The sequence below is a fragment of the Calonectris borealis genome, chromosome 2, assembly GCF_964195595.1.
Source record: "Calonectris borealis chromosome 2, bCalBor7.hap1.2, whole genome shotgun sequence".
In the NCBI taxonomy this organism is placed as follows: Eukaryota; Metazoa; Chordata; class Aves; order Procellariiformes; family Procellariidae; genus Calonectris; species Calonectris borealis.
In genome coordinates, this window is record NC_134313.1 from 28,601,520 (window position 1) to 28,613,736 (window position 12,217).

Here is a 12,217-nt window from a genome sequence, read left to right on the forward strand (position 1 = left end):
GAGCAAGGAGAGTCCAGACAAGCATACAACTGTAACTGCTGCTGAAAACAGGATGCTTACCGTTAGATTTTGCCTATACACTCCAGCTGCACAAAGTACCCTTGTACTTCTCTCCTCTCTGTAGTGCTAAGATGGCCATTGCGGCTCTGCCACATTCATTTACCTTTTAGCTTCCATAGGTTTTTTAAGCCTGTGAGAAAAAATCCTACTCCTCATCTTTTCTCTTTTTTGGATTGGTTTTTGCGTGACTCTTACATTTTACTGCTAGTGTTCATTTATAGCATCAAAAGCAAGAGGAAAAAAGTCATACATGTTGCCACATAATATGGTACTGATGCAATAGTATAATCTAATATGATTGCTAGCAATCCATAATTACAAGCCAAATAGTCAGCCTGTGCATTCCTCCACCTCGTTTGTGTGCTTGCACACAGTACTGCACACCAGAATTGGGGCTGAAATGTGGCACACACCTTATGTGTCTCTCTACTGTCATTTCTCAGCTGCCACAGCTGAAGATTTCAACACCAAACAAATCACAGCTCAAACTGGAAATGCAGACTACCCTATGCTGGAAACAAGAACAGGTTTTGGAAAAATATTACCAGTTTTTCCTCTTCGATCTGAGCTAAAGAATACCTGTGGCTTTGAAAATGTAGCAAACCATAATAATAACTCATGACAACTACTAAAGGGGGAGATTATCCAGTGCACTTAGCCAACGTACTTCTGCCTTCTCTGAATATACAGTGCTCCCACTGACCTCGGCAGGCATTAAAAAGCATACAAAACCAAGTACAAGAAATGGAAGAGTATGTTAGTTGTGATGTGATGCTGTTATTGCAAATGGCTGTCTTGAACAGAAGAAAGGGTAAGTAAAGTCATTAGAAATAAAGTATGTACTGGTATACGGCTTCCTGCGTGTACTGTATCAATTATAACACACTGGTTTTAAGAATTTATAATGTCTCATTATTCCATGCACAAAACTACAGATGCATATTACAACTAACGTTACAGTAGAAGATATTTAAAAGAATATACCTTACTGGTAAACACAGTCAGTACCTCGTGTCTGCTTTCTAATAATTTGTATCTAAATGTATACAAAAATATTATATAAAACCACTATAGAACAATTGTATGAACATTCTCTGAGTGATGGCATCTGAAAGATTTTTTTCTGAATGGCAGATCTGTCATTACTGGATGTAGTAAATATATATGGCATACAAAAGATCATCTATGAGATACCCTGGAGAAAAAAGCTAAGGAGAAACCATGGTGTAGTTCATTCTGAATATGAGCAGATCAAACTAGCCATATTCAATGGGTTGACATCACACTTCACTCTGTTCACTGAACTTGCTGTAATTCTAAATTGGGAGAAACAAAAAAAAAAAGTATTATAATGTTTTCCTAGAATATAATGTAAAATTAGCAAATGAAGCAGTGCTAGTTTGAAAATGCAACCATTATAAAGACTAATAAGTCAAAAAGTTACTGAACTACATAAAGCAACAGATGAGTCTCTTACCAACTTATCAACATAAAAATGAGAATTACATGACATTATCCATGGAGGATGTAGATAAGAGTCCCTTTGTATTTCTGAACAGCAGCAGAGATGAAAAGGAACCATGAAGCCCTCTTGTCTCTACCTTTCTGCCAGCAAAAGACTATTTCAAAAGAATGAATCACTTTCCATAAATCTCCAACTTCTGTTCTTTTCTACCCTACCCTACCCTACCCTACCCTACCCTACCCTACCCTACCCTACCCTACCCTACCCTGCCTTTTTTCCTTCATGTAAACACTCAAAATTCCTGCTGACACCAGCATCTTAAAAAGGCACAGGAAGAGTACATAGACAGTGTTAGTTACAGTGTGGTGCTGCTATTGTGCTCACCTTGCCTTTTTACTCCTGTTCATCTTATCTTCAGGTGTTAAATGCAAGGAACACATAAAAAAAAACCCAAATCACATACTTTGTATACTCTGAAGAAGCATCAGTGGCATATATACACTGTTCATAATTACATTTAAAATTTGAGGCTGCGCACAAGCCTTTCAGACTAATCTGCTAAGCCACTATTCAGAGTTTGGATTTGCTTAACAGCTCTGGTAGAAACATGGGATCAGTTCCTAGAAAAGTGGGCTTCTGAGCTCTAACTCCCCCTTTTCACTTTGGACATTTATCCCGGTCTTTCCATGTCCCATTTTCATAAAATGGGAATGCTAGCACATAACTATCTTATAAGAATGTTAGGAAGGTTAATTAATGTCTATAAAGAATGGAGACATTTTATAACACAACAATCATCCTAATTCATCTAATCAGACCCAGAAAAAATATACAATAGTCATCCCCATTAATTTTGCCCTGCAGTTACCATTTAGTAAATTTTTTTCTTGCAGGGCAACAAAATAAAAAATGTTGAAAAGCTCTGAAGAGAACATGTTTTTCTGGTCAATCCACTAGACCAACTGTGCCAACTCACCTTATCTGGATAAATCAATGGAAAGTGATTTTGTCCATAGGCAACTCTAATTTATTTAGTAAAATATAAAGTGGAGAAAAAACAACCAAAACCACAGACCATGATGAATTTAATGTCTCTTGGAGAAGGCTCTGGGCCAAGCTCTAGCCGTGTTTGGGATCATAAATAAAACCATGGGAAAGCACATTACTTGTAATGCACGCTCATTTACGCTAGGATTACAATGGAAAAGGCTTAAATGGTTTATGAGGAAGGCCCAGGTTTACAGCCTTTTAACATGGAATGCAAGAATTATTGAGCGAGTAAATACATGTTCAAGCAAATGCATGTTCAAGCCTCAAGCCTCAATTTCTGAGCCAAACCTTCCTTCTCCCTCCAGCTCGCTCTCCCACCTCGTGCAATTCCTCTCCCCTCTTTCCGCCAGTGAGCCAACACAGCACGCTGCAGTGCTTATTAGCTCAAAAAAAACTTGCTAAGGATCCAGAAGCGTTTCAGTCAGAACAAGGCGGTGCTGTGTGAAGTAGCTTTAAGCAACCCAGGCTGAGGAACGGAGGAGTGTAGTTTCAGTAACGCAGAACTGGGTGCGAGTTAATTTGCCTCACCAAGAGGTTATGTTATGTTAGGTGTTTCTAGATGACATTATGCTTTCCAATGGAGAATGCGCCCAGGTTAATGCACCACAACACAGCGCCTCCAGATCTAGCATAGAAGACCAAGAAGTTGTTGCTAAAGGAGAGATGGTGACTGGAAGGAAAAACTTGGTAACTGCAGTCCAGAGGCTGAGGAGCAGTTGCAGAGAATAGGCAGATAAAAGATTTCTACACAAAAGATTCACTGGGTAAATAAGATTTCCCCAGACTTTAACAAATTGCTATGAGCATCCAAGAAACCCTCCAGACTTCACCTACCCCTGCTGTAAGTCTCACCTTGTGAATTTGAATGGCATCGATTGCCGAAGAAACGGATTCAAAGAAGACAGGATTTTCAGATTCAAGATTTCCACCGTACTGCATTGCTTTTATCAAGGAAGCTGCAATAAAACAAACATATGAGCACTGATAAGGTAGTGAGGATATATAAACCATCATGTTAAAAATTTTTCTGTAAGCTGATACTTGCCTTTGCAGTGTGCTAGCAACACATCGATGTGTCTGTTTTTACAGTCCATGTAAATCTATATGTGTGAAAACATGATATTAAAAAAAACTGTTTAAAATACCAACAGAGAATAAAATACCCAAAAAGAACATATTCAAAGCAGGCAGAGAGGATGAAGTGCTGCTGTTGAAGCTATACTGCCAGCAGCCACCAGAGCGAGCCCTTCTATAATGCAAACACCACAAATCCACACTAATTTCCCTACCCCCCTCCTCAAAGTACTCTACAGCTCTACTGGTGATAAAATGAATTAAATCTGAATCTGATCAACAATTTAGCATTTTTTAAATTATATTTTGTAGATTTTTTTTTCCTTCCGTTTTCCTTTTTCAGCAAGTTTCCCCATCTCCTCTCCACATGCTTACCTACCAGTGCACAAAGGCATGAGTCGGACCTACGAAACTCTGAAACTTCCAGCAGTCTATCAGAAAAGCAACATAACCATCATGCTACATTCTGCAGCAAGTTGTTCTTTATTCTTTCTTTAAAAATGTTCGACTTCACAGAGACTAAATATTCAATAAGCTAGAAAGTAAAAAAAAGTTAAACTCTAGAACCAGATTAGGGCATTTTCTGGCAGATGAGGAACATCCAAAGCAGTCCCTGCTTCAAAAAATGCTTAAATAATCCATGTAAAGTGGAACAATTGTGAGAGAAGAGATTCAATTAGAACCACATCAGAATACCCTATTTTTAAAAATAAACCAAAAGCCTGACTCAGTCTAAAAATCCCCTCCAACTCTAGCAGCAGTGATGATATTTCGGGAAGGAGTGTAATAATGAGGACGTTGAGTGTGTTCCTCCTCTGGGTAACTCAGTTTTGGACCAGTCATTCACTCAGAGGCTGCACTCCCAATCTGCGCATTTCACAGTTGATGAAAATTACCTCTCAAAAATTGGTCTAACACATCTTCGATATAATTTTTACTTCTGGGGTCTCTAAGATCTTTTGGAAATCAGTTTCACAAATCTTTTTTTTTTTTTAATTAATGCTTTATTTAATAACTTTATTGAATGCCCTACATTTTGAGGTGAGATTAATAAGGAGTAACTCCCACTCACCTTATTTAATTTTTCCAGTTTTATTTTTGACCATGTCCCCACCTATATGTAGTTTTAATTTAACATTTTTAAGGTGACACTTACTTCAATGCTTAATCACTGCAGTCAATTGAGAAAATGGTTAGGATAAGAAAAGGCCTGGACTGAGACCCAAGTTCAAATCTCGTCTTCTATCTTACTCAGAAAAATTATATGAACGAAACCTTGCATACCCACTTAAATCAGTACCCATTACACATCTATTAAACGCCAGACCCAATGGAAATGTAAGAAATAGCTTTTGAACATTATTTTTCATCAACTATATAGAACTGCTCATTATGTGGTTACTGGTTTTGGTCTTCTGGGAGCTTCTTGGAGCTCCTGCAATGCCTGAGGAACCCAGCCTGCTAGGTATGTAACCCACAGAAGAAAACATGGAGATCATTAAGTCCTCTGGCTTAGCAGAAAACAGGACATACAGATAAAATCACAGAACTAAAAGCTGAAATTTTAAAGGGGTAACACACATGGCTCCACTGCAACTGACATTAACTGACACAAGAGGGTCAAATGTAACTTAAAACATCTTTAAAATTTAAAAAAAATAAAAGTTCAGAAACTCATCTCCATTACATACAGATACTTACATTTGCACTGAATATCACCCAAAATCTTTAGAATTATTTTTTATATAACTTCATATATAGACACAGTGCAATTTAATACCAAATCTGTATTCCTCTTTTCCACGAGTGACATGTTTACCCACTGACATAGGTGAGGTGACTAGTGGCTGGCCCCAATAACTTGTATATGTAATTATATTTCTATGTACAGAATTTTTCTGATGTCATGAATACCTGAAGCAGCACTGAGACTCCAGTGTAGTCAAAGAAATTCAGTCCACTGCAGTCTAATATTAAAACACATCGCTCACTGTGACATGACTGCAACAATTCACCTACATATTTGATAAAAGAAAAATTTTAATTAAAAGGGAGAATAATCAAGAAATACATATAAGAATAATGATAGTTCAACAAAATAAGTCCAAACTATCACAACAAAAAATTTACTGTTACGTATTGGAGTATCAGTCAAGCAAATGGCACATTTTAGAAGCACAAATGAAGGACCGTCAGAGCAATGGGATGAAGTGATGACGGGCAGAACATATTACTAGTGAGATGTTTTAGACAGGAATAATCTCTCAAGAAATAAAGAATTGCTTCTTCAGATTTGAATTTCTAAATGAGTCAGGATAATATCTTGGCTTGTTTGGAAGAGTTTACATGGGATACACAGAGAATATATCTCTCAAGTTCTGATATGACATTCATTTCTGTAGTACCTAAATGCCTACCTATGGCTTAACTAATATCCTCCTATGAGGAAGAAAAATATGTAAAGTGGAGTGTTTCATTTTCCTAGCGTTTTACTGTGCTGTTTTTTGTTTGGTCAGTTTTTTATATACTATCATGTATTGATGGAGAAAAAAAGATGTTGGTAAGATTTGTCTTATACTCATTCTTCAACTTCAGGCCACCTTGTGCTTAAACTAAGCACACTCCTGAACTCCTAAATGCGTCCTGAACTAGCACATAGATAAATGATTCCTGACTTTCATAAAGGGAAAACTAGAAAATAATGCACATCTTATTTACATTGCTCTGTGAACAAATATTAGTTATCATAATGCACAAAACTAAAAAATAAAAAGATGAAGAAAAGGAATTTTGAATGTAAAGATGGGTTAAGCTAAATGGTTTTGACAGAGCAGAGGAAAAAAATTCAAATTCTTGAGGGGACTTAGAATTTCCCCATGGTGTAGGTTTACAACGGTGCTAATTCCTTTCTGACAGTAGTCTGAGAGCCAGAGCCTTTTGGACTTGCACCTCCAGAGATTTACCGTCTTTGTACTGTCCAACGTACATTAATAGATACACACCAAACAAAAATACAGAATTTCAAAGGAAACCTCCTGCTGACATTACTGTGATGGAAACCAAGAAAGGATTTATGAGATCTGCTAGGCTGCTCACTGTAATCCTTTCTACGCACCTCCTCTGCCTCTCAAACAAAAGAACGTAGTCTTTCTCCCTATTACTTACTTGTGCTGCCTTCCCACCCAGCTGCCATCCTGCATTGCAGTAGAGGCTGCCTGGCTTCTGAATGGGGGGGTAGGTACAGACCTGCTGCCTCTCTGAACCAGTGGCAAGGGCAACAGCAGCTGTTTAATTTGGTGGTGATATAGCAAATGGGTATTCCCCAGAGGGAGAAAGACTTTGACGAAGATGTACGTTGCTGTGCTTTCCAGGACAACTGCCGTAAGGGTTAAGGATTATGTCTTCCTGCTCCCCTCCTTCCTGAAAATTTAAGTCCCACTTTTTTTTCCTTTTTATAGGGATTTTTCTTTTTTCTCTCCGTTTTTTATTTTAAAGGTCCCATGAAGAGTCATCATAGACTGGTTGGTACAAGGAACAACAGAGCATTTAAGTCCTCAAGGCAGGATTTAAGCAATCAGAAAAGAGGTCTTGTGCTGTCTGTAATTTCTGTAACATGAGAAACCAGTTCATCCAAAAGAAGACTGAAATATGTACTGCCAAGACCTTCCAAAAATCTCCTCACATATAAAGTGCTTTGCACTCTTTTAGCATGTTATAGTATAGTGTTGGTAGCCATTATCATTGCATTGCTATGTGTTACAGCAAAACACTCTGTCACCCCCAAGTAAATTAAACACTGTAGTATCATTAAAATGTCATGAGTCTAGTTAATAAATGTAAACATTCAGACAACAGCCACCAAATGAGATTCTCTATTGTGGCCTTAATGCTTATAAGTGTTTTAAATAGACACGGTGTTTTAATTCCATCCACAATGAAGTCATCTATATAAAGTATCTTCTGCAAAAGGTTGCTGCAGCTCTCCCATGGGAATGTATGTGCTCTGGTTTGATTTAAGTGTTATGAAATGTGGGAAGAGTGGAATTATCCAGCTTAAGTCTTAATTGAAAGCAAACCCTCAGGTTTTTTTCTTTATTCTCTCCTCTACTGATATACAGTACAATATTGGTGGCCATAGTGTCACTGATAATTCAGTTGATGTTTTCTGAGATTTTCTCCTAAGTAGCTTTAAAGATTTAACATGGCTCTAATCTTATCCTATTTTTACTTTTGCATACTAATATTCAAGTCCCACTGTAAATGCAAAAAAACAAGATCAGAACTTAACAAGACAGCATTTTAGGCCTTTGTCTGAAGACCAATCCAGGCAGTAACGCGGGAAGTGGTTCCCCCACTGCATACCTGTCTCAGTATGTACACAGTGGTTCATGAGAAATAAGCAGGGACTCCTGCAGAAAAGGTATTTTCATGGGTTCCCTGCTTTTGAAATCTTAAAAAGTCAGTCAAGGACAGAATAAAGATAGGCCAAGGTTAACAGACTTTAACACTGTTTAGCACTCATGCTTCATTGAATGTTTGGTCTAACTGAAAATATTAGTCTCCAGACAACTTGAGTTCACACAGAAATGAATAGAAAAGCGTGGAGCCATTTTGTACACTAATAATCCATCTTGCTTTTGATATCATTTATAGATAATAAACTCACCATGACAGCTTCCATTGGAAAATGAACAGAGCAATGTGTTCTGCTCACACTGAAATAAAAGTAACAACCTATTAATATACCAAGGAAAACTAGTCCAATGTATAGTAACCAGAGAAAATCAATGCAATACATAAGAATTCTGTTTCTCAATATCAAAGTTAACTCCTTCTCTCCAAAATCATATTGTATGCAACAGCCTATTGGCTATAAAATATTTGCTGAGTATGTCTCTCAGTATTCTTCTAAAGTTATACCAAACGGATTCCTTGCTTTTCTTTCTAGATGACTCAACCTCTGTCATGTCTGGACCCACTAGAAAGCATATTATGAGCATGATGCTTTTGGGGAAGCAGGGGTTGGTTAAGGAGAGGCCAAAAGATGGGAAAGATGTTCTTGAAAAGATAAATTCTAGTCAGTGATCTTACAAGATTAACTTTTGATTCATTTTCTACTTGCTGCAATCTCATCTGCTGTGCTAATATTTTAGTGAAAACATTTTTGACATATAAATTTATTAAAGAATTACCTTTATCTGGAGAATTTTTTTAATAATGATTTCAATATAAATGTTAAGTTCTCAGTAGAAATATGAGTTAAAAATAGAAATACAGCACAGGAACAAAATCCAAAGTGCAATTTTTTTCACTCCCATTACATGCTACAGAAAGACCTTTATTCCACAAAAAAAAATTTATGCACAGTATTTCAGGCAAGTATTGCCAAGTACCTTACAGAAGAGACAACAAGTAAAATCTCCCTCCTAAATAACTTATAAATTAACTTATTATGTTAACGTACTAACTTATTACACTTATTAAATTAACTCATAAATTAATTCCATGCAAATCCCAAGTAATTTCTCTCTGTTTGGGAGTTTGTTATGATACTAATCCAAATCATTTAACCTAGAACAACCAAGCAAAAAAAGCAGCACAATTTCTGAGCTGAATTCCTGTACAACGAGGAGAGGCCACCCATCAAAGTAGGTATGGGTAACATAGCTCTTTGGCAAGAGACAGGAGAGGTAGTGGACACACATTACTGAATGTTGTCTTAACAACTCGTCCAGGAAATGACTGTAATTTTTCAGCCCAATTTGCCAAACTGGATGAAATTGCCTAGAGTAAGCATTGTACAGCATTGGAATGTTTTCATTGTAATGAGAGAAAAAAAATAAGACTTTTTTTCCCTTTTAGGGAGCATTGTAGCAAGTTGCAGTAGTTATGTGCAGATAAACTTGAAAAACTACTTATGGAGATATTCTCCAAAACCAAGTTATACATAATTTTTATGCTGCTTATTTTTCCAATACAATCAGTGCAGAAAATGAAAAAGAAACACGACCTATGAGAAAAACTTTAGCAAGTTTGTACCTTCTTCCTAATTCTCCTGGAATTATTTATAGTTAGAAACAAATGAAGTGTCTATCTCTCATGGACTCACCTCCAGCAAAAAACTCACATTTTATTCAAGTAGATTTGTAGCTACTCATTGTCTTTTTAAAATCACAATCTTATATTAGCTGAGGTTATGTAAGTTCTGTCAGAAAGTTTGAAGAGCTTTGGATCAGTGCTTTAATGTCTTTTACAGGATCATATATAGACATAGTAGAGATATTCTTTTCGAGTAATAATAATAAATAATTAATTTTATTATATCCTAAATTAATAATTTGAAATATTACTTTTTTATATCTGTTTCAGTATCTGACTGCATTCTCCAAGAAATACAAGGAAAGCAATCATGATCTTCAATACTGTCACCATGATTATTGAAGCATATAGCACATCCTACCTTGTTTACATCTTCACATGCCTGGCTGCTTGTGTTATCCTTCTGGATTATCTTTATCATGTCAGCATGAAATTTTCTGGCATTCAGAAAGACTAATGGGTTGTTGACTGAAACTATCTTTATCTGTTTTAATGATTCCTGTGGAATGAAATAAACAAAATACTGAGAAGATTATCTTGGGTTTGGAGACTAAAAAACAAAGTCATTTCTTTAAAAATCCTGAAAATTCCTGTACATCAACCTAGATGGAGCTTTGGGTTGTGATAATGATTTAACAGATAACTGTCTTGATCAGTCTTCACACACAAGTGAAGTAAAAAAGGAAATGTAAGCAACTTATATGGAAAATTATCCTTAATTCAAGTTAACATGAAAGCAAAATCATATTCATTATGATACATAATACTAAGGACTATTACCTGGCAAATAATAGTAGCACTGTTTCAGTTGGTATGATCCCCAAACATAGGCAAGACAAGGTTTGCAGACAGGGAATATCTTTTCTTTATGTATTGGAAAAAGTACATGAGGTTTTGGAGCAAACACCGCGGGTGGTTTGGGGAACACTGAAAATGTTCATCTCAGTTATCTGAAGATTACTTTAGTGCAACAGAGATATTTCTCCATGGAAATACTTAGTGGATCCAGACCAAGCTTGAGCGACACATTTAAAACTTTGCCAGCACATATCTACAACCAACACAATAAATAATCTACACGAGAACCATCAGCCACCCCCAGTTCTTGTCTCTACACTTCCTTGAACAAGTTTCATCCAGTTCACCAGGTACCTTCAATGAAACTGTGTAACCCAAAACACAGGCATTATACACCAGAACGATTTCTGAAGGACATCAGATAAAGGTCAGGAAATCCCCAGGTACCAGTGGGGAACATTTCCCACAAAACAAGTACTTTTTCTCTCATTCTCAAGGTGGACATAAAACATCTTCAAAAGCCAGTAAGAAAATTTATATTTAAATATAAATATACTGATTTTGTAGGCAGGTAGAGTTAAGCTAATTCTACCGAGCTCTCTATTTTCTGCAGGTTATGAACCATGTCTCTCTTTTCCTTAGGAAGATTAGGTCCAAGACAGACCAAATTCAATGTGGAGCAACTGCTCTCAGCTGCTTTGGTTTCTGCTGCTTCCATTTCAGACTTGAGGAAAGTCTGTCAGCCGTTAGGGTCTTACACTTTTTCCAGTGGTACTATTTGATCTAGTAAAAGACATTACATCTACTTATAAAGTTCTTTATGTATATTCCAGTAAATAACTGTATTAAGCTTTTATGCATCTAGTGCTGTAAACAGGAATAAGCAGGATCATGAGTGGCCTGTAAAAGTTACTAGTATTCTCAGTAGCATTTTCTACCTGACAGACATGCATGCAACTAGATATTCTTAAATAGCTACAGTAACACTGCTCATAAGCGCCAGTTGCCAAAAAAGCAATAGGACTAATTTGCGTCTTAGGTATGTCTTTTATGGAAACCAGGGATCTCTATGTTAGATGTGGAAGTTCAGAGCATTCTCCTTCCAGGTGAGATGAAAAGAGGATCCTTGAATACACAACCTGAGCATCGCACAGCAAGGATTCCCACTAGTTGTTTTCACATGCAAAACATGGTATCGCTGAATGTCAGCTTCAACAGTCTCATAAAAAACTTTGCCCACTTTGGAAGAATGAAAACAGGATGAGATTTTAATGGACAAACACTGCAGCTGACAACACCTCAGCAAGACAGCAGCAGACCGTGAGGGCAGATCAACAGATCTGATTCCGAGAAGTTCTCCAAAAGGATTTCAGTCCACAAAGGTGCTATATGCAATAAAGTATCCTATCACTAAGTGCAGTAAGGGATCTGGATACAGAAAATATCCATTTACTACTGAAATAAAATATCTGATTTTTGTGAGTATTAGCTCTCAAAAATGAAATACTTGTGATAATGGGTAACAGAAAGTAAAAAACAAGAATTTGCAAGAGAGTATAGGTTCAAAAAGCCTCTATTCCTCTTAACAAAAGTCAGAGACATATAACAAGGTCACACTAAAGCACAAGTAAGTGGAGCTGACTCACAGGCCATTTTTTAAGTAGCTCAAAA

General features: G+C 36.8%; 1 protein-coding gene across 1 annotated transcript in view; it reads right to left on the reverse strand.

Annotated features, from left to right (window-relative positions):
• Positions 1–461: 461 nt before the first annotated feature.
• The window catches only part of SLC26A7 (solute carrier family 26 member 7), a 71,422-nt gene continuing 59,666 nt past the window's right edge, over positions 462–12,217 (reverse strand). Inside the window, exons 13-18 of the mRNA XM_075140632.1 lie at positions 10,110–10,247; positions 8,316–8,364; positions 5,564–5,664; positions 3,621–3,675; positions 3,428–3,531; positions 462–1,376 (exon numbers count right to left, since the gene is read on the reverse strand). Coding sequence (XP_074996733.1) covers positions 1,341–1,376; positions 3,428–3,531; positions 3,621–3,675; positions 5,564–5,664; positions 8,316–8,364; positions 10,110–10,247 — 483 coding nt within the window. The 3' untranslated portion in view covers positions 462–1,340. The remainder of the gene's footprint in view (positions 1,377–3,427; positions 3,532–3,620; positions 3,676–5,563; positions 5,665–8,315; positions 8,365–10,109; positions 10,248–12,217) is intronic.